Source organism: Pleurodeles waltl, chromosome 1_2 (genome assembly GCF_031143425.1).
Source record: "Pleurodeles waltl isolate 20211129_DDA chromosome 1_2, aPleWal1.hap1.20221129, whole genome shotgun sequence".
Lineage (NCBI taxonomy): Eukaryota > Metazoa > Chordata > Amphibia > Caudata > Salamandridae > Pleurodeles > Pleurodeles waltl.
Genome location: NC_090437.1, coordinates 1300963335 through 1300986652, shown reverse-complemented (window position 1 = coordinate 1300986652; position 23318 = coordinate 1300963335). Strand labels below are relative to the sequence as shown.

The window sequence follows — 23318 nt, the reverse complement described above, 5'->3', positions numbered from 1 at the left end:
GTCTTCCGCTGCAGGGGTTTTCAGCTGGGCAGTCCTTCTTCTTGTAGTTGCAGGAATCTAATTTTCTAGGGTTCAGGGTAGCCCTTAAATACTAAATTTAAGGGCGTGTTTAGGTCTGGGGGGTTAGTAGCCAATGGCTACTAGCCCTGAGGGTGGGTACACCCTCTTTGTGCCTCCTCCCAAGGGGAGGGGGTCACAATCCTAACCCTATTGGGGGAATCCTCCATCTGCAAGATGGAGGATTTCTAAAAGTTAGAGTCACTTCAGCTCAGGACACCTTAGGGGCTGTCCTGACTGGCCAGTGACTCCTCCTTGTTGCTTTCTTTGTTCCCTCCAGCCTTGCCGCCAAAAGTGGGGGCCGTGGCCGGAGGGGGCGGGCAACTCCACTAAGCTGGAGTGCCCTGCTGGGCTGTGACAAAGGGGTGAGCCTTTGAGGCTCACCGCCAGGTGTTACAGCTCCTGCCTGGGGGAGGTGTTAGCATCTCCACCCAGTGCAGGCTTTGTTACTGGCCTCAGAGTGACAAAGGCACTCTCCCCATGGGGCCAGCAACATGTCTCTGGTGTGGCAGGCTGCTGGAACTAGTCAGCCTACACAGACAGTCGGTTAAGTTTCAGGGGGCACCTCTAAGGTGCCCTCTGTGGTGTATTTTACAATAAAATGTACACTGGCATCAGTGTGCATTTATTGTGCTGAGAAGTTTGATACCAAACTTCCCAGTTTTCAGTGTAGCCATTATGGTGCTGTGGAGTTCGTGTTTGACAGACTCCCAGACCATATACTCTTATGGCTACCCTGCACTTACAATGTCTAAGGTTTTGTTTAGACACTGTAGGGGTACCATGCTCATGCACTGGTACCCTCACCTATGGTATAGTGCACCCTGCCTTAGGGCTGTAAGGCCTGCTAGAGGGGTGTCTTACCTATACTGCATAGGCAGTGAGAGGCTGGCATGGCACCCTGAGGGGAGTGCCATGTCGACTTACTCGTTTTGTCCTCACTAGCACACACAAGCTGGCAAGCAGTGTGTCTGTGCTGAGTGAGAGGTCTCCAGGGTGGCATAAGACATGCTGCAGCCCTTAGAGACCTTCCTTGGCATCAGGGCCCTTGGTACTAGAAGTACCAGTTACAAGGGACTTATCTGGATGCCAGGGTCTGCCAATTGTGGATACAAAAGTACAGGTTAGGGAAAGAACACTGGTGCTGGGGCCTGGTTAGCAGGCCTCAGCACACTTTCAATTGTAAACATAGCATCAGCAAAGGCAAAAAGTCAGGGGGCAACCATGCCAAGGAGGCATTTCCTTACACCATCCATTTTGAAGCTGCGTATCCCCCCCTACCCATAAATTAAGAACTGCACCCCACATGATCCATAGCAGCCCATCCACCAAGCCAGTCGGACACAGGCCTGGAGACTTGGGGAGCCAAGCCCAACACAAGACTTTAAAATACAGTCTAATAAACAGTGTTTTGTGCCTGTTCTGTTAAACAATTTTAATCAAGTAAAATAATTTAATACCCACACTAACGGCTAGTGCTTCTTGGTCGTGTTTTGTGTGGGAAATGCACATTAATTTACATGCTGTGATATTTTCATTTTAAATTATTTTGGTTCTTGAAATAATAACTTCTGTACGCTTTGCAGGCCCAAGAGACATATTTTCAGCTATACCTATAATATGTGTGTGTTTTTTTTTTTATCATTTCTTCTTCTGCACCTACAGCCCTTATTAGGTCTCGTCTAGCGGCTGCTTTAGCTGCCTGTTGGGGGAAGTCATGTTTCCAATACATAAGTTATATTTAGAGTGGGCTTTGGGGCAGCACCTTGTCCTTGATTGGATGGTTTTGTTGTCTATCTCAATTGTCTGCCGTTGATTCAATGGAATTCCTTCCTGTTCCTGTGTTTGTTCCACCCAAGAGCATACCCACTTCACTGTGTTCTCAGTGAATGAGCTGTATCCTTCCGATGCATACTTGAGGGACTCTTTTATCCATGACGGCGCATGTGTTTCCTTGCGCTCCCTCCGCATGCCTTTTCCTCCACTTCCCCCGTGTGCTCTCTTTTCATGCCAACCAGGCTCCATTTCCTCCCACTTTGCTCCCCGTCCACTCCTTATCCTTATATTATATTTTTTTCAATGTATTTTGTTTATTTATTATGATGGACCGGTCAGATGCAAAGTAATGCTGGCCCACTTCCTCGGGCTTCTAAGCACTTCAAGTTTGGAAGGCCTTTTCAGGCATGAATGCTGCTGAAGGTGGCAGCTCGTGAAACAAGCAGTTGCAGGTCTGAAAAGATGTGACAGATGAAGGCAGAGCTTGCCTCAAGAGCTCAGGGAGGACCTCAGACTCCCTTCTGCACCTGGAGCGTGCCGGCTCTGTCCGCTGCCTAAAGCCTAAGTCCAACCCCCCCCCCCCCCCCCCCCCCCCCCCCCATGAGCTCCGGGATTATTCACTGGCAGGAGGTCCAGACTCCAGGGAGAATGGTTAGTTACAGACATCCGTTAAAAGGCAGAGGCAGCTGATGGGATAGCTCAGTGGGTTACTGTGGATGCTGCATGACTTTGGAGGTAACTTGGAGGTCACGAGACTGAACACTGCTGGGTCCACTCAGTCACCTGTCACCAAATGCCACTCTTCATGCCCCTGGTAGGCACCCTCTAGTAAGAGGGGGTACAGTCTGGGCGCACCCCCACTCTAGGAGAGCCCTGAGCAGCACCAAAACACATAAAACAGCTGGTCCTACTGCTAATATTACTGTTAATGCTCTAGTAGGCACTATGCTTAACACCACCACACTACTATTGCCAAGAAAGTTGCGAATAGGAATGCTAGTACTGGTACTACTATTAATGGAAGTACCGCATTATAGCTGCCATGACTACTGATACTACTACTATTAATACTGTTACTAAACTATCTCTGTTACTGCTATTACAATGTGTGCTGTGCTAATACTTCCATTACTGCTGCTACACTGGTTCTACTACTGTTACTATTACTTCTACATCCACATCTACTACTAGTCGTATTATATAATTACTACCATATTGTTACTAATACTATTAATAGCACAATTGCTACTATAACTGATACCTCTCCTACTAATACTATTACTGAACTATCTTTGTTCCTACTTTTATAATGTGTGTTGTTCTAATACTACCATTACCGCTGCTATGCTGGTTCTACTACTGTTACTATTACTTCTACTCCCACGACTACTAATAGTATTACATAATTACTGCCATTAATGCAACTGTTACTATTACTACTACTTCTACTACATATTTACTGCAAGTAGTACTACTATTACCAATACTAATAGTAGCACTACTGAAACTATCACTACTGATGCCTCTACTACTAAACTATGTCTGTTACTACTATTACAATCTGTATCATACTTATACTACCATTACTGCTGCTATACGGGTTCTACTACTGTTACTAGTACTACTACCTCGACTTCTAGCACTAATAGTATTACATAATTACTGCCATTAGTACTGCTTCTACTATCTTTACTACTCCCACTTCTAATACAAATAGTATTACATTATTACTGACACTGGTACTACTGTTACTATCACTATTACTCACACTTCTACTACCGGTGATATTACATATGTATTGCCATCAGTACTGCTACTAATAATACTACTATACTACTAGCAGCACTACTGAAACTATTACTACTGATACCTCTACTGTTAGTACTGGTACTAAACTACCTCTGTTACTATTACAGTGTGTACTGTACTAATAGTACCATTACTGCTGCTGTACTGGTTCTACTACTATTACTATCACTACTACTCCAGCGTTTACACCTAATAGTATTACATGATTACTACCATTAGCACTACTGCTACTACCACTACTTCTCCCACTTCTTGTGTGAATAATATTGCATAATTACTGCCATTAGTACTACTGTTACTATCACTCCTACTCCCATTTCTACTACAAATAATATTACATTGCTACTATTAGTACTATTGTTACCATCACTACTGTACTACTCCTATTTCTACTACAAATATTATTACATAATTACTGTTGTTAGTGCTACTGTTACTATCACTACTACTCACACTTCTACGACAAATAGTGTTACATAATTACTACTACTAGTACTACTGTTACTATCACTACTACTCCCACTTCTACTGAAAAATCGTATCACATAATTACCGCCATTAGTGCTACTGTTATTATCACTACTACTCACACTTCTACTACAAATAGTATTGCATAATTACTGCCATTAGTAATACTGTTACTATCACTACTATTAACACTTCTACTACAAAGAGTGTTACATAATTACTGCTATTAGTACTACTGTTACTATCACTACTACTCCCACTTCTACTGAAAATCGTATCACATAAGTACCGCCATTAGTGCTACAGTTACTATCACTACTACTCACACTTCTACTACAAATAGTATTACATAATTACTGCCATTAGTATGACTATTACTATCACTACTATTCCCCCTTCTCCTACAAATAGTATTGCATAATTACTGCCATTAGTACTACCATTACTACCAACTACTGTTGCTGCTACTCACACTTCTAATACTGGTGATATTGCATATTTACTGCCATTAATACTACTATTCGTAATACTACTAGTAGCACCACTGAAACTATTACTGCTGATGCCTTTGCTACTAATACCAGTACTAAACTATCTCGGTTACTAATATTACAATCTGCACCGTAGTGACATTACCATTACTGCTGCAATACTGGTGCTACTACCGTTACTTTTACTACTATCCAGACGTCTAGCACTAATAGTATTACATAATTACTGCCATCAGTACTACTGTTACTGTTAGCATTATTCCTACTTCTAATACTAACAGTATTCTGTACTACTGTTACTATCACTACTACTATCATGTCTACTACAAATAGTACTAAATAATTACTGCCATTAGTACTACTGTTACTATCACGACTACTAACACTTCTACTACTGGTGATGTTACATATTTACTGACATTAGTACTACAATTAGTAATACCACTATTGGCACTACTGAACTATTACTACTGATGTCTTTACTACTAATACTGGTACTAAACTATCTCTGTTGCTACTATTACAATCTGTACTGTACTAATACGACCATTATTGCTGCTATACTGTTTCTACTAGCGTTACTTTTGCAACTATCCTGACGTCTAGCACTAAAAGTATTACATAATTACTGCCATCAGTACTACTGTTACTATTAGCATTATTCCCACTTCTACTACAAATAGTATTATGTAATTACTGCCAATAGTACTACTGTTACTATCACTACTACTCCCACTTTTACTACTAATAGTATTGCATAATTACTGCCATTGGTACTACGACAAGTATCACTACTACTCTAACTTCTACTACAAATCATTTTGCATAATTACTGCCATTAGTACTACTGTTACTATCAATACTACTCTCACTTCTACTACAAATAGTACTAAATAATTACTGCCATTAGTACTACTGTTACTATCCCTACTACTAACACTTCTACTACTGGTGATATTACATATTTACTGACATTAGTACTACAATTATTAATACTACTAGTAGCACTACTGAACTATTACTACTGATGTCTTTACTACTAATACTGGTACTAAACTATCTCTGTTGCTACTATTACAATCTGTACTGTACTAATAAGACCATTGCTGCTGCTATACTGGTTCTACTACTGCTACTAGTACTACTACCCCGACTTACAGTACTAATGGTATTACATAATTACTGCCGTTAGTACTAATGTTACTATCACTCCTACTCACACTTCCACTACTAATTATAATACATAATTACAGCCACTGGTTCTACTGTTACTATTACTACTACTGACAATTCAGTAACGATACTACTACACCATAATGAGATTACCAATATGTAAAAATAACATTAATGAAGAGAATAACAATGATTATAATAAACTGAAGACTGGTTCAGGTCCTTACAAATACTTCATGTTCACCTACTCCATCACTAGACTGGTCCTGGAAGTGAGTCAAATACTTTACTGTAGCGCCTAGATATACTGAGTTTTCAATGCCCAGCACTTCCAGATGCCAGTACAGCTCAGTGGGTTACGCACCCACTCAGAGACAAGCACGGCGCATGCTCGTTTCCAGCGGAACAGGCTCAGGCTTTCATCTTTCAAATGTGGTTAAATGTGTACCAGTGAGGTTATTAAGGTGTTAGGAGACATTGGGGCTGATTCACAAAAATATTTACGAGCACGGAAGTGGTACTGCAGGAGTACTCGTTTATAATACTCTTGCATGCCCTGGTGAACCGGTCGAAATGTTCATCTCTCTGGTAGTAAAGGTACCAATAGCCCTTTCCAGTTGTTCTCGTTCTATTCACATCCGATGTTTAGGTCCAACTCACAAGAGCAGATCAGAGTACGTAAAAGGGTGCTACGGGAGTAAACCTTTAACATACTCCAAAATGCCTTTGTGAACATGACCTATTGAAGTTTACAGTGAGCACTGTAGAAAAGGCAATAATTGTTATCCTTTCACTAATGAGAGGACCTCACCAAACCGCTGTTGGGACGCAGCGCTTGGATGCAGCAGGCAACATGTCGGCGCTATACAAAGCAATATCACAAATCCAACTGCGGACGGGACGCTTCAGAGTGGCGACAAGGCAACATGTTGGCGCTAAATAAAACAAACAAAATAAATATCATAAACTCAGCTATGGACGGGGCGCTTACAAGTAGCCACCAGGAAACATGCTGGCGCTATATAAAACAATCAAAAATAAATATAAACTCAGTTATGGACGGGGCGCATAGAAGTGGCCACCAGAAAACATGTTGGCGCTATACAAAACTGACAATATAAATATAAACTCAATTATGGACGGGGCGCATAGAAGTGGCAACCAGGAAACAAGTTGGCGCTATACAAAACTGACAAAATAAATATAAACTCTATTATGGACCCCGACGCTTAGGAGTGGCCACCAGAAAACACATGTTGGCGCTATACAAAACTGATATAATAACTAAAGATCATACACCCAACTATGGCTGGGGCGCTTACCAGCTGGCCAGGCCATGAGGCAACATGTTGGCGCTATATACATCAAAATAAATATAAACTCATCTATGGACGGAGTGCCTAGCGCCACAAAGAAACACGTTGGCGCTATACAAAAAGAACAAACTATCTAAAGATCATAAAGCGCATTATGGCCGGGGCGTGGCCATCCCCCGAGGATACACAAGGCTCAGGATGGAGGCAGGAAGGTGAGGGGGAGCGTAGGGGAGTGTGAGAGGGACACAAGGATGTAGACGGGTGAGTCAGGCCCAGAGCTCCGGGGGCCTGGGGAGCGCTGCTCCCGGCAGACAAGGGCTATATATGGGCAGCACCAATCACCAGAGGCTCGGGGGCGTGCAGCTGCTGCAGGGGGGGCATGGATTCCTGGGGGAGGGGCGGGAGGCTGTGTCTGAAAAACACAACTCACGAAACACGGGCGATCGGACACCCCGGGCTCCTCACCCCCACTTCTGCACGTGTTGGGGACTGGAATGTGGAAACTGTGGAGAGCCCCCTCCCCGTGAACATGTTCTATAAGTCACACCTTGATTTGTGAGCTGGTAAGGCAGCTCAGAGGGTTAATGCACGCGTGTGTGTGTGTCGGGTATGCTCAGCCTTTTATCCTTCCGAGGCGATGTAAAAACTGCTATCAAGTTGGATTGTGCATTAACCTATCATTTAAGGTACTGAAAAACATCAACCTGTGCAGAAACAAATGCTGCAGAAAACACGAGGCGTGTGTGGGGGCGTAACGGGGGGGTGCAGGAGTACGTCAACAGTACCCCTGAAGAACAGCTGCATGCAGCTCAATGAGCCTGTGAATGGCCCCAGACCATCTAAACTGGAATATTCGGGAATATCCATGCACAAGGAGAGGACTGGCCCTCGGTGACGCCGTAGTGACCCCGCTTCAGTATGATAAGAGGCTAAAAATACTCCCTGCCCCCTGGGGTGACAAGATTCAAACACTACAAGAGGCAAGCCGTGTTTTACATGGAAGTAAAGCTCCTACCACGGTCACGTCCAGAGATTCCAAGGTGGTAAAAGTCTCCTTAAAAATATATCACTCATCCAGCGCACTCGCTGATGCAGCCCTCCATCCATACATGCATCCATTTTAGCATCACTCATTCATGCATTCATTGCTTCGATGTTGTTTCACCTAAGCCGGTCGCTTTCCCCTTCAGCTATTGCTCAGTTTGTCCGCCAACTGTGGGACACACTCGCCCGTTCGTTCATTTAGTCATTCATTCCGCGTTCATTGATCTATGCGACCATCCATGCAAGGAGAGGTCCATGCACTCACTCACCCGCCCCTTTAAGCGCTTATTATGCATCCACTCATGCAAACATTCATTCATCCGTTCGTTGTTACAGTTATTCGTACTTTTTTCAACTCAGTTGTTGGTCGATCCATTCAGTGCTTCATTCATTCATTCGAACGCTTCAGCGGTTCGCCGCGGATTCCCCAGACACGGAGACATTTTCTTCTTCAATTCTACATGCATTTACTCACTCATTCACCGAAGACTAGCACTCAGTGCCCTCCTACTTCCCTCCGACACACGCCATTAATGCAAGGTTTCCGCACTGAGGAGCAGTGGCCCCTGCCGCCCCCCGAGGATGGGGGGCCCCTGCCCCCACACTCACCTCGGAAGCTGAGGCTAGCCACCGGGTCGCTGTGCTTGTCGCCCTTCTCCACATTGGGCAGGCTAGACGCTCTCTGCAGCACGCAGCGCAGCATGCTTCAAGGCGCTGCAGAAATGCAGCGCAAAGTAAGGCTGCGGCAGGAGAACGGGTCCTCAGCAGCGCACGTGTCCTCACAGGGCTGTAGTGGAAGGGTCCTCTGAGGGGTCCACTGGAGGGATCCTCTCTGGGGTGCAGTGGAAGGGTCCACTGCAGGGATCCTCTCTGGGGTGTAGTGGAAGGGTCCTCTGAGGGGTCCACTGGAGGGATCCTCACGAGGACTGAAGGCTGTGTGCAGCAGGGGATAGGTTCCCCTCTCCAAGGGGTGAGTCCTTGCACTGGATGCAGTGTGCGGGTCCTCTAGTGATGCAGTGGGTGCTGCAGCAGAGGACGGGGACCCTCCAGGGGATGAGTCCTCGCACTGGATGCAGTGTACGGGTTCTCTGGGGGTGCAGTCCTTGCACTGGATGCAGTGTGCGGGTCCTCTGGTGGTGCACTGGAAGGGTCCTCTGAGGGGGTCCTGCAAGAGTCCTCTTAGGGGTCCACTGCAGGGATCCTCTCGGGGACTGCAGGCTGTGCGCGCCAGGGGGTGCAGTCCTTGCACTGGATGCAGTGTGAGGGTTCTCTGGGGGTGCAGTCCTTGCACTGGATGCAGTGTGCGGGTCCTCTAGGGGTGCAGTGGGTGCTGCAGCAGAGGACGGGGACCCTCCAGGGGATGAGTCCTTGCACTGGATGCAGTGTGCGGGTCCTCTGGGGTTGAGTCCTTGCACTGGATGCAGTGTACGGGTTCTCTGGGGGTGCAGTCCTTGCACTGGATGCAGTGTGCGGGACCTCTCTGGGGGTGCACTGGAAGGGTCCTCTGAGGGGGTCCTGGAAGAGTCCTCTTAGGGATCCACTGCAGGGATCCTCTCGGGGACTGCAGGCTGTGCACGCCAGGGGGTGCAGTCCTTGCACTGGATCCAGTGAGCGGGTCCTCTGGTGGTGCAGTCCTTGCACTGGATGCAGTGAGCGAGTCCTCTGGGGGTGCAGTCCTTGCACTGGATGCAGTGAGCGGGTCCTCTGGAGGTGCAGTCCTTGCACTGGATGCAGTGTGCGGGTTCTCTGGGGGTGCAGTGGAAGGGTCCTCTGAGGGGGACCTGGAAGAGTCCTCTTAGGGGTCCACTGCAGGGATACTCTTGGGGGCTGCAGGCTGTGCACGCCAGGGGGTGCAGTCCTTGCACTGGATCCAGTGAGCGGGTCCTCTGGTGGTGCAGTCCTTGCACTGGATGCAGTGAGCGAGTCCTCTGGGGGTGCAGTCCTTGCACTGGATGCAGTGAGCGGGTCCTCTGGGGGTGCAGTCCTTGCACTGGATGCAGTGTGCGGGTTCTCTGGGGGTGCAGTGGAAGGGTCCTCTGAGGGGGACCTGGAAGAGTCCTCTTAGGGGTCCACTGCAGGGATACTCTTGGGGGCTGCAGGCTGTGTGCACCAGGGGGTGAGTCCTCGCACTGGATGCAGTGTGCGGGTCCTCGGGGGGTGCAGTGGGTGCTGCAGCAGAGGACGGGCCCCTCCAGGGGGTGCAGTCCGGGGGTTCCCCGTGCAGTAAGGGTTAGGTCCCCAGAAGTGGCCGCTCTCCCACCCTCTGCCGAGGGTCACACTCCTCCGGCCGGTGCCGCGGGTCAGGATGCGGCCGAGAGGGAAGCGGCGCCGGGAGCAGCGCCCGGGCAGACCCCGCCTACCCGGGAGAGGGCTCGGATCCCCGGGCGGACGCGTGCGGGGCGGTCCTGGGCTGGCAGACCTGGGGGTGTCCGGTCCGGACCCCCCGCCCTCGCCTGTGGGCCCCCGAGGGCATGTAAGGGCCCCAGAGGGGAAGAGAGGGGCAGACAGCTCCCTGCTGCCCCCTGGAGATCCGAGGGCCCCCGAGGAAATATCAGGCTCCCCGAGGAGATGAGAGGGCCCCAGAGGGGATGTGAGGGCCTCCCGAGGGATGTGAGTGGCAGATAGTTCCCTGCGGGCCCCAAGAAGATGTCAGGGTCCCCCAAAAGATGTGAGGGCCCCCAGAGGGGATGTGAGGGCCTCCCGAGGGGATGTGAGTGGCAGATAGTTTCCTGCGGGCCCCCAGAAGATGTCAGTATCCCCAGTAGATGTGAGGCCCCTCAGAAGATCTCAGGTCCCCCGAGGGGATGAGAGGGGCCCCCGACAAGATGTAAGTGGCAGAAAACTATCTGCGGGCCCCCAAAAGATGTGAGGGTCCCCAGAAGATGTTAGAGCCCCCTAGGAGACGTGAGGGCCCCCAAAGGAGATATGACGGGCAGACAGCTCCTTGGGTGCCCTCAGAGGGGATGTGAGGGCCCCCATGAGATGTGAGGGCCCCCAAAGGAGATGTGAGGGGCGGACAGCTCCTTCCGGGGAGATATGAGGGGCAGACAGCTCCCTGCGGGCTCCAATGAGATGTGAGGGGCCCTGCAGAGATGTGAGAAGCAGACAGCTCCCTAAAGGGAGATGTAAGGGGCAGACAGCTCCCTGCAGACCCCCAGGATATGTGAGGAGCAGACAGCTCCCTGCGCCCCCCGCACCCCTGGGATGTTAGATGTGAGGGGTAGACAGCTCCATGCGGGCCCCCAGGAGATGTGAAGGGCAGACAGCTCCCTGCGGACCCCCAGGATATGAGAGGAGCAGACAGCTCCCTGCGCGCCCCCCCGGGCTGTTAGATGTCAGGGGTAGACAGCTCCCTGCGGGCCCCCACGAGATGTGAAGGGCAGACAGCTCCCTGCGGGTAGATGTGAGGAGCAGACAGCTCCCTGCGGGTAGATGTGAGGGGCAGACAGCTCCCTGCGGGTAGATGTGAGGGGCAGACAGCTCCTTGTGGCCCCCCACCGGAGATGTGAGGGGCAGGCGGCTGTCTGCGGGCCCCCAGGAGATGTGAGGGGCAGACAGCTCCCTGCAGGGAGATGTGAGGGGCAGGCAGCTGTCTGTGGGCACCCGAGAGATGTGAGGGGCAGACAGCTCCCTATGGGCCCCTGAGGAGATGTGAGGGGCAGACAGGTCCTCGTGGGGAGGTGTGAGGAGCAGAAGCTCCCTGCGGGCCCCCAGGAGATGTGAGTGCCCCTAGGAGATGTGAGAGGCAGACAGTTCCCTGCGAGGAAATGAGAGCGACAGACAGCTCCCTGCCAAAGAGGGGCTCGGCTGGTCAGGTGGACACCGTCGGTTTAAGTGAACTCAGTTGCTGTGGGACTCGGGTGCAGAGGTGTTTTGTCCGGCAGGTTGCTTGCGTTGGAGGCTCTCACTTTACTCGCGTGACCAGGAGAGAGGAAGAAAACAGAACAGTAGAGCCGCTCTTGGGGTAGGCCTCGTTGATCCTGAAGTCCCTCGTCGGCAGGTCAGCTTTGGTATAGCTCGTCGGCAGGTCAGCTTTGGTATCGCTCGTCGGCAGGTCAGCTTTGGTATAGCTCGTCGGCAGGTCAGCTTTGGTATCGCTCGTCGGCAGGTCAGCTTTGGCGTTGGTGATATCCAGGTTGGACACTCAAGAAGCCTTGGTTGTGGCAAGTGCTCCCCCCACGTTATTGGTTCTGTGAGGCTGCTGGAGGGTCTAGCGTCTCAAAACTCACTGAAGAGACAGGGCTGACCTCCTAGGACCATGATGACCTCCCCCTGGCGAGATGCTCCCTCGAGGGACCGGGTGGTCAGCACAACAGAATACCAGAAGGCAGTCGGTGCCTTCAGATGCAGGGGAGTGGCTCCTCCACCCCAAGGAAGATACTGCTTTGCTGTTGAAGCACTGAACAGTCCTTCAAGCATTCGGGGAGGGTTTCAGCTTCTGGACAAGTCGATCTTCGTGATGATCATGGTGCAAGCAGCCAGGCAGGGTTTGGCCTCAGTTTCAGAGCAGGACCTCTGTTCTCATGTCCTCAGCTCTTCCTAGTTCTTCATTTCTTCCCAGGTAGACAAATCCGAATTCCTGGTGTCAGGGCCCTGAATACTGTATTTAGGGGCGTTTAGAGTAGTGTTGGGTAGTAGCCTGGGGCTACTTAACCCTGGGGTGATTTCACCACCTATATGACCATTTCCTCTGGAGAGTGGGCATATACTTGACCCAGACTTCCTACTTTCACCAAATTCAAAATGGGGAACCCCTTTCTTGGCTGTCCACTTCAGGTGGCCCACCTTAGAGCAGTGCCTATCCTGAAGGTGCAACATGCCTACTGACTATCTAATTTTCCAACTGCTTGTGTGCTAAATGGGCCCTAGGGCAGGGGGTGTCATTCCCCGGAAGCCAGGGTCGCATATCAAAGACGGCAGAGGCTATGAAGCCTCTGGCCTTGACATGCTAATTCACTAGCCATCCTGCTGGAGGAGGTGTGATCACCTTCCACTGGAACAAGCATTGTTTTTAACCTCTGAGAGTGCGGGCTCTTACCTACAGGGGGTCAGAAACTCATCTGTGGTGGCAGGCAATCAGTCAGCACACTGGAGGACTACTGGGTGTTCACGGGGTACCTCTAATGCTACGAGGACCCCCACAGGGGATGTGAGGGCCCACCAAAAAGATGTGAGGGGCACACAGTTTCTTGCAGGCCCCCAGAAGATGTGAGGGTCCCCAGAAGATGTGAGGGCCCCCAGAGGGGATGAGAGGTGCAGACAGCTCCCTGCTGGCCCACTGGAGATATGAGGGCCCCTGAGGAGATATGATGGCCCCCGAGGGGATGTGAGGGCCCCCAGAGGGGATGAGAGGACAGATGCTCCCTGTTTATTAAAATTAATTTTATTTATTAATTATTAAAAATTGTGTCAAATTGATGACGATAAACAAGTTGTTCCCAATAGGAAATTGCTAACCTTTTGTCTTTCTGTAGAAAGTATTCATACAGGTCTGTTCCCTCGTGTAGGCCATTTTTGTTTTGTGAATTGTAGCCCAGGTCCCATGGGGTGATGTGGGCAAACCCTTTTCTTTGGTCAGAGACATTTTAAGGCATGGGCAAAGTGGGCTCTGGCCCAGTGCCCCAGCCTTCCAGGGGGGCCCCTGATAGATAATTCTGTTCTCCACACAGTCCTGCCTTGATGACCTTGAATGGTTCTTAATCATTTTAAATCCAATTTTCCTTTGATTTATTATTAATTCGAGTGGTTTGTGGGAGTCTATTACAGACATTTTGCAGACAAATGTTTGTTTTTCAACACCATGCAACATCCATAAAACTTTCCATTTAGATTCAAACAGAAGCTCACCTATGAGAAATGGGAGGGCGTCACAGAGATTATTTCAGTAACATTAGTGAGCTGCTGCTGTGTAACAATATTGAAAACACGTCACTATCAATGAATATTAAATGTAAATACATTCAATCTGGACGCGTGTGCCTGTGCAATGTCAGTGACCTGTCCAAAGAGGGCGTCAAAGAGCTGAAAGTGGATCATAAATTCAAAGCTGTTCCAAGTAGAGGCCCCTCAAGTATGAGTGGCCCAGGGCCCCCAAAATCCTTAAGATGTCCCTGTCTTAGTGGTATTGGTCTGCACTGGGCAGAAATAACATTTCAAGAGGTACCATCAATGTAGTGGCGTGCACTGGGCATGAGCAAAAAAAAAAAACGTTGGGTAAAAAGGCAGATTGGGCCATTGATTAGTTGGTGTTTAATGAGTGTGAGTTTTTCTCTTTATGCTGTAAGTAGATTACACTTTCAAAGAGTTTTTTTTTATTTAAAAAAAAAAGGTAGATTGGAAGAACATGCACATTTTCCATCCTAAAAACAGACGCTATTCTGAGACCTCATTTCAGTGAGGCTGCAGAAAGGTAAGGCCACCTCCTCCTTTCCGCAGACGATTGTAGCGCATGCGCACAAAGGCACAGGTCACTTCCCAGGAGAAACGATGGATGAAGCGGGACACCAGTGTCAGTGGTCACAGCACAAAAGAGACACTTCCGAAGTGGCAGCGTAGACTGGTTTGCACCAGTCCCCTTTGTAATAGGCCCTTTCTACCCCCTTCATCTTCTCACCTGTGGCTACCTCGGTCTTTAGCCACATCCTCGACCCAAAGATGCTGAAGGGCCGCAGAAGTTCAGAACTACTCTACTACTGTCGGTAACATTTCTTCAACAGTTATAGCTCTTAGACAGGAAGTGTGGTGTGAAAGAAGGCAAGGCCGGACTGGCGGTACTGGGCATCAGGTTTTTCCCTGGGAGGCTAGAAGGGTAGGGGCCGCTTTCGTCACTGGAGCCGGTTTTGTAGCAGTGCAGTCGTTTCAAAAGCACTGCAGAGTTCTTTGTATATCCAACAGTTTTCAGGCAACAATAAAAGTTTCAAGATAACTCTGGTGATTAATGTACCTGCTGGAGAGAGAGGGTTTTGTCCAGTGGCACTTTTGACTCATCTAAAGTAGCACAGAGAGTTAACAAACGTGTACTATGCAGAATCACAGAACAGTATTTTATGTGCATAGCTCAGTGGGATACTGCTTTTGTCACAGAGATCCTTCTGTTACTGTGCAGTTCATAAGTTAGAATCGTAATCTAGCACAGTGAGTTATGAACTGCCATCAAAGAGCTCCAAACTGCATAGAGGTTAGAAAGTTATGTTTTTTCCCACACTTTGATTATCCTAATTTTGCTTAAAAGGGTTTGTTTGGGTAGAAAACAATTGTTATTAGTAAATTCAACCCTAACCATTGTGTTACGTTCTGAATCCTGAATGTATGCTTCCCCAGACCAAGCACTCTTAAAAAATGCCTATCGGTATGGATGACATGTGAATCCTACACCTTGTAGTCCCCTTTGCCTTAAATAACATTTTGTATACACTGAGTTGCACATATGGTTCACAGTCTCTGTATGTGTGTGTGATGTGAAGTGCTCCAACACCCTAGTCTGGTAAGAGAAATGCTATGGAACAAATTAAATACATGTGAGAGTGGGGATATGGATAGATGAGAGGCACTGTTAGGGGGTGATGGTGAGGGAATCATTGAAAAGCCCCAATAAAGATTGCTGTATCCTGGTGTTCTGTAAGGTCATCATTTACTATGCTTTAAAAAATAATACAATTGATTATATAATGATAAATGTGTTGCAGCATGTGCAGTTTTTGACATTTCTTTCCAAATTTTCTTGGGGGTGGTGGAGAAGAACCCACCCAGCCTCCATTGTAGTGTCAGGCTCGCTCGCTATGTATGCTATGAGGGTTGGTCTGACAAAATTTGCCAGGGCTGCTTTGGGTTCCTAGTCTGGCCCTGAAAGAAAGACCCACTATAGCGCACTCGTGCTTGGTCCGGCCTCGTAGCACTCCGGACCTCCTGGAGAGCATGTTTCCAGCATTACTGCCTTCTCTCACTGACCCAACAAAACCTCACATTGCATTGTTGTGTGTGGTGTATTTTTTTATATTGTTTAGGTGCAATGGGAGGTGGGCCACCACCATTTTATTTCCGCTCTGTTTATTGGGTCTTGGTTGATGGGGGTTCAATGTAGGCATTATTTACTTTTGCGATTAGTTATCTTGTGTTTCATGGGTGATCCACAGGACTTAACAATTTTATTTCTTCATGCTGTGAGAGGACATTTTCCCTGATATCAGCAGCAGCACCACATCACCACCGATTGGCCCGGGTGCTGTGTTGTACACGTGAGGATGGACTTCCTAATGTGTATTTTTAGATCTGCGAGTGTCAAATATGATTTCAAGGTGATGTCTATGGTGTCAGCTGTCGGAAAGTCCCATACTGTCTATATAGGGCCTGATTTAGAGTTTGGCAGAGGAGTTACTTTGTCACAAACGTGAAGAACATCCCATCCGCTGAATTACAATTTCCATAGCATATAATGGAATCGTAATACAGCGGATGGGATATCCGTCACGTTTGTGGCAGAATAATCCCCTCCGCCGAACTCTAAATCAGGCCCTTAGTCGGAGCTACATTTGTTTTGTGATGTGTAGCTGGGCTGCTGGAGAGGACCCTGCTCAATGGTAGCTAGGAGTTTTGGGGTGAAATGACTGAGGTGCCAGGGCTTACAATACCGTGGGCAGTGTACTGAGGCTCAACCGGTACCCCTCCAAGAGGCCCGCCGGTCCTTTGTGATCCCTGTGCTGGATCTAGGATTTATGACCAATATACTCCTCCGTTACCTCTGTATTTGGTTCTTGCCTTGACTCACCCACATCATCATTCTCCCCCAATCTCTAGTGGACCTTCAGTGGACCCTGCAGCACAACGACTCAAGGGGCACCTACGGCACCCCATGAATCACATTCTACTGTGCTTGGAGATTTGCGGCAGACAGCTCCTAGCCTCCACAGCCCCTTACATGTCCTGCTTGGGATTGGCTGGCACAACTGGGTGATAAACAAAAAGGTACACTGTTCCAAAAGTGTTTTACTAGCCTAAGGCAACCGCGGTGTCAGAAGCAAAACCCTCAAGCATCACAATGGATGACTAGCATCATCATTGGGAGTTGATCCTCGCCAGGCTGGCGCTGCAACGCCTGACGGGCTCCCCTAAAAAGGGGGGCACTCAGCCGTCCTGTTCTGATGATATCTCATCAGACAAAAATACCTATATTTTTAGGCACCAGCAAACGCTCGAAGTGAGTGAAACTTAAAATTAGTTATTCATCCCACAATTATTTCATACCTTTAATCAATACACTGGGATGAAGACCAAGATTAAAATCAAAAAGTGAAAGTAATAGACTGAGTGTTAATGCTCAATTACTTTCAAAGAGCAAACACCCTACCAGGGTCTGTAGTTTCACAGTACCCTCAGAAAAAGGTCGACATGTTTCGCGTCGTGCGGTCCAACAGGATCCAATGACGCTTCATCAGGACCAAACAGGAATTATTATGTCAGTACTTCTCCAATTAATAATGAAAAAGTTAAATATGTGTGCCGGTCACTTACAATTCAAGAGAGCCGGCTACGTCACTATCAGGTCGCCCATCCCCTTAGTCAGGAAGGGCTCCTTGAGAGGCGCGTTTCGGGGACTTGGAAAGAACACAGCATAGGTTATCCAGGTCCAACACTTGGGACCTACCCTCCGAAATCGGCGTCTCGCATGAATTGCACACATATTTAACTTTTTCATTATTAATTGGAGAAGTACTGAACCTGGGCATGTTTGGTATCGAACATGTCGGAATCATACCCCAATACTGATTCCAGTATTTGTGGCAGGATTCCATGCACTCTGGTGGTTCCTCAGAGGATCCCCCAGTTGTGCTCCTACCAGTCTTCCAGGGTCTGCAGGCAGCCCACACTGCTGCAGCCCCCCAGACACGATTCTGCCCTCCTGCTGCTTGACCAGGAGAACAAAGGATTTCCTGTAGGGAAGGGGTACAACCTCCTCTCCTTTGGAAATAGGTGTTACTGGACTGGGGAGGGGTAGCGTCCCCATGCCACTGGTCCCCGCTCTGGTGCGAAACACACAAAGGAAAGGGGAGTGACCACTCCCCTGTCCAGCTCCACCCCTAGGGTGGTGCCCAGAGCTCATCTAGGTGGCCACTTGGTTCTGCCATCTTGGAAACAAGATGTGCAGAGGCCTCTGGGAGCATCTGACTGGGTAGGCCAGGTAACTGACATCAGTGACCCCTCCAGATAGGTAGTCACACTAGAGAGTGACCAAACCCCATTTTGGCCTATTTAGGGACTCCCTTGAGGGTGAGTCCCCAGATTCCTCAAGCAAGACTCCACCAGGATTTCTTTGCAAAGACACCTTCTGCTCCTGGCCTCCGGAATAGCTACTGGGCTACACAGGAACCAAACAAGACTGCATCACCTGGGAAGAGTTCTCCTTGCAACATTGTTTCCACGGCTCCTGTCAGCATTCTGCAACATCTCCACGGCTGTGCATCATCTGGGGTCAGAAAGACTTCAGCTGCACCAAAGAAGCAAGAAGGAATCTCCCTTGGAGTGAAGGAGTCACTCCCCTGCATCCACAGGCACCTAAGGCAATGACGTCCGGCTGCTGAGTTCAGGTAGTAGTACATTGGGCCCAGGTGTTTATCAACTTGGAGTAGTTGATGAAATGTGTTTGCTTCTCCAATCCTCTGACTTCTAATAATTAATAGTGTCATGGATCACCGGTACACCCATTATTCCCAGGTTCTTTGGGTTCCTTAAGCCCTAGCTCCAGCTAGCACCTTTGCTTGAATATTGTGGACTAAATTTACCACACATTATGTGCACTTACTTTAGGCATTGATGCATGTACCATCTTTGTGCCAAGCACAATGTATAATTTACATGTGAAAATATCTCTGCACCACCTCCTGACAATCTCTGGACATTAAAACCCCCGGATGGAACATGGGACAAGCCTGGTGGCTAGCCTTCGGGGGTCCTTCAGGGTCAGGGCTCGGAGCATGGGCGACTGAGACCAGTGGCCGGGAGCGATCATTGGGACGGTTGATAAAGCAAACACATTTCTCATTTTGTGAGTATAAATAACCATTCTGATTTTCACACCAATTTATTCACCTACACTTAATGGGAAATAAAGTTGGGTAAGAGTAAATTTTTATTTGTCTGTTTGTCAACAGAAATGTTGCAGATAAGAACCAGCAGTGCATAAACCATGGGGGTAGGGTGGCCAGGGCGAGTGGGGCAGTGATCACTGTCCTTTTAGTAACAAGGGATGACATCTTTTTGCTTTTTCGAGCTCCCTGTGGAAGGGCCTTATGCACAGATGACCAGTAGTGAAGAGTTTCAGTGGAGAGTGCCCAGGAAGTAAAAACCCTGAAATCTGGAAGTAACAGAGAGCAGCTTAGATGCGACAAAGAGATTACAGCAGCAGGTTCAGGGACAGACTGAAGAGTAGAGGGGTGGGATGAATGAGAGGTACCTGGGGGCAATAATCTGTACTGATTTATTTAAGAGCATCAATAGATTGTATATAGCCCTGGTATTGGCACAGATTAGGGAAGCCAACTTCCACATTTCTTGGCGGAGGTAGGCTATAAGATACGGCCTTTGACCTCTGTGACATCACCAGAAGTGGTGGGACAGAACATGGTGTCGTGGGTGGTTATATGGCACTGAGGAAGTCACCGAATACGTCGAAAATGAGTTTTTAAATTGACAGGGCAAAATCCCTCACTGTTCAGAAACATGTCACAGAAGCTCTACACTACTGGAATTAACGCTCCTTTACAGAATCTTATTGACACCCAGCAGTTCCTACATCAAATTCCCCAAAGTTGTGCATATGCTCACACAGTCACAGGGCTCTAATTTTATGCTATCATCAATGTGTAGGGGTAAATGAACAAATAATTTCACTATTATGAAACTCTATGAAAGCTGTAGTGGTATGTGAAATCCTAAGAAAGTATATAAACCACCAAAATTCAATGCCCATGTTCTAAAAACAATGCAATGTGTGTTGACAACTTTCCTCTCGAACATGACCCTGTGTCTCCGTCAAATACACGCTGCCTGACTGAGATGTGCCCACTTTTAGGGCACATTCTTTAAAACAGCACATTGAATTGGCCCAGGACACTCATAATAAGGCAAGGGACCAAAGACATAAGAAGACAATGTAAATTGCCCAGGATCACACAATGTGGAGGTGGTGTAGCCACAGACAAACCACAGACAAAAGGCCACAACTCACACAATTATAACATTGGCTACATTTACTAAAAGAGACTGCCACCTGCCCATCCTAGCTACAGACCTACCTGGCAACCACAACAATGTACTTAAAAATCACACCCCAATACACATAAAAATCAGTGTCATTCAAGAAAATATTTGTGCACCCTCATTATTTTTGCACGATTGGGAACCATTATCTCAGTTGTAGAATATAAAGCGAGTAACTGACCTCAACCTGCGCACCTGCTGTGCTCAGGGAGCCTTGTGTCCAGGTCACAGCCTCATAGGCCCCTGCCCCCTCCCCTCTTCTAGGCTGGAGGCAAAGAAGTAAAAAACATTCCTGCCATACATGAATGTCCAGACTCATAGAAAAATAATACACGGAATGTGGTTTTATCTCTCCCAGGCCCGTAGGAGGGGGCTGAAGTGCCAGAGAAGCTGTAGCCTTCTGGAGGAGCCAGCAATGAGTGTGTGCACTGTTAGCCTTTTATCTCCAGGGGGCAGTGACCCCATCACTTTATTTCTAGGAGGGCTGAATTTCTTCAGAATCCCCCCTCCAAGCCCCCCAATAAATGGCATGATTGCCAGAGATCTACCCAGATGGTGCCAATATGACTTGTGAATTGGCTATGAAATTGTACAAGCTTAGACTGGGGGTGTTCAAACCCCTGTTGACTACCTCAAACGAATATTGCGGAGACCTACAAGTAATATTCCAATGCGCTAACTACTAGTGAGCAGAAGGATGTTTTGGCTATAGGGGCCCCCCTCCCATGGCAAATTTCAGCCCTGGGCACCCCATCCTCTCAGGTTGGGCCTTATAATATATGTATTTTTTTGCAGAAAGGGCCAACCCCTATTCCCCAGGCTAATCTCGGCCCTGAGGACCCCATCACCCGGGGCCTGTCATGTCACCTGGGTGGCACCCAGTCACCACCGTTGGGGACCACAGGGGGAGCCTGAATGCCCCGCAGTCCGAAGCCAGCTCTCCATCACCCGCAGGCAGGAGCCGGATTGCTGTCACAAACAAGGAGCTGCTAAACATGCAGCTCAATGTCTGTGAGACAAATAGTTTCCTCTATTTCCCTGCCCGCATGTATGCGAACAGGGAAACAGAGGAAACCTCCGCTCCCAGCAAGTGAGAGCTGATTGACAGCTCTTGCTTGCTAGAACCGCAGTGTTTACTTTGACTTGGCGGGAGCTGTCAAAGCTCCCGCTGAATCTCAACAAAGACCTATGTCCTGGGGTGGGCACCCAAGGACATAGCAGGAGCCGACCCTGGGTGGGTGGCTGTACCCAGGGCCATTATTAGCTCCTCTCCCCTCAAACGTTTGCGTTTAGCACCAGGGAGGTGGTGGTCCCAAGGGCCGGGGGTCTGCAACAGATCCCCCTATCTTCTTTTATTTCAGCCTCAGGGAGGTGGTGGTCCCCGGGCTGCAGGGGGGGGAGGCATGTGTCTCCCCCCTTATTTTGAAACAATTGCCCCGGAGAGGTGGCAGTGCCCCAGGCTGCAGTGTGGCCCCATCATATAATTGAATGTTAGACCCAGGGAGGTGGTGGTCCCAGGGGCTCGGAGGGGGTCTTCAGGAACGCCCCTAGAATAATTAAGTACATTTACCCCAGGGAGGTGGTGGTCCCCAGGGCACAGGGGGACCCCCACATACAATTAAATGTAAGCCTCAGAGAGGTGGCGGTCCCCTCGGAATAAATAAGACCAGGAGGGGGCCCTGTGCACCCTACTCCTTTATTTTTTATATGCCCCCGGGACTAAGTCTGCTTTTTTTTGTTAGTTTTTTTGCTGCAAATTTGCATCAAAATAAAAAAAAAGTGTTTATTTTGGGCCTGGCGGGGTTCTTCTGGGACCCCAGCACCAGAGCTAAGGTACCTATCCTGGCCACATTTTTCTGGGACTTGGCTAAATCTGAGTCCCAAGATGGCTGCCAACAATTGCTGGTTGAAGTATTAGCAGCCAATCGGAGCTCTGCAAATCTCTGAGCTCATTATTATTCACAAAGTTATCAGGGAGGAACCGTGGCCCTAGATATACAAATCTGGTTTTCCTTTAATTTCTCTTAAACTACTGAACAATATTACACGAAACGATGGACTGTGCCTCCGACTTGCCATTAGTATCACTCGACTTGGAAAAGGCGTTTGATACAGTGGAGTGGCCATACCTTATGGCTGTGCTGCGGGGAATGGGTTTTGGTCCTGTCTTTTGTAGTTGGGTGTGCCTTTTGTATACTAGCCCTTCAGTTAAGGTTCGAATCGGTAGAGACATATCGGGGTAGTGGGAGGTGGGGAGGGCACAAGGCAGGGCTGCCCCCGCTCGCCACCACTATTCGGTCTTGCTATTGAGCCAATGGCGATTCTGTTGCGTAGGGAGATGGGACGATGGGGTATTAAGCTTGGTGATTCTACTCATGTTCTCTCTTTGTCCATACCCCTGCCCGGGCGATACCGGTCTTGCTGGGGCTCCTTGAGACCTTTGGTGCGGTCTCAGGTTTCCGAGTAACTGTTGGGAAGTCACTCCTGTTTCCAATGGGCAGCTTGGTGGGGGTTCCTGCTGATCGATTGCCTGACTGTGGCCTCTGCTGGAAATTGAAAGGTTTTCGATACTTGGGTATCTGGGTGGCCCATACGGAGGAAACATATTGACGCCTCAACGAGGATAAGGTTATAACCAATCTCGAGAGGTTGGTGGCCTTTTGTGGTCGACTACCCCTGTCTGTGATGGGTAGGGCAGCTGTGGCGAAGATGTTTTTTCTTCCGCATTGCCTTTATCTGATTCAGAATGCCATGTTCCCGATCCATTTCTCTTTTTTCCGGAAGTTAGACAGTTTACTTATCTCCCTGGTCTGGACCGGATGTCGTAGTAGGGTGCCATTGCCGGTTCTTAAACAGGATATGGAGGATGATGGTCTCCCCCTGCCTGATGTGCAGCATTACTATTATGCGGCCCATTTACAACATGCGGCGC

The 23318-nt window shown here is 48.5% G+C and overlaps 1 protein-coding gene across 10 annotated transcripts in view; it reads right to left on the bottom strand.

Annotated features, from left to right (window-relative positions):
* Window positions 1-23318, bottom strand: part of DYSF (dysferlin) — a 794684-nt gene that overhangs the window by 676277 nt on the left and 95089 nt on the right. For 4 of the 10 annotated variants that reach the window (XM_069205578.1, XM_069205580.1, XM_069205584.1 and 1 more), the window contains exon 1: window positions 8744-10487. The exons of 3 other annotated variants lie outside the window; for them this stretch is intronic. In XM_069205578.1, the coding sequence (XP_069061679.1) occupies window positions 8744-8837 (94 nt within the window). In that variant the 5' untranslated portion in view covers window positions 8838-10487. Of the gene's footprint in view, window positions 1-8743; window positions 10488-23318 lie in introns of those variants that run through there. 3 more of the 10 variants (XM_069205585.1, XM_069205586.1, XM_069205588.1) reach the window with 1 other exon arrangement.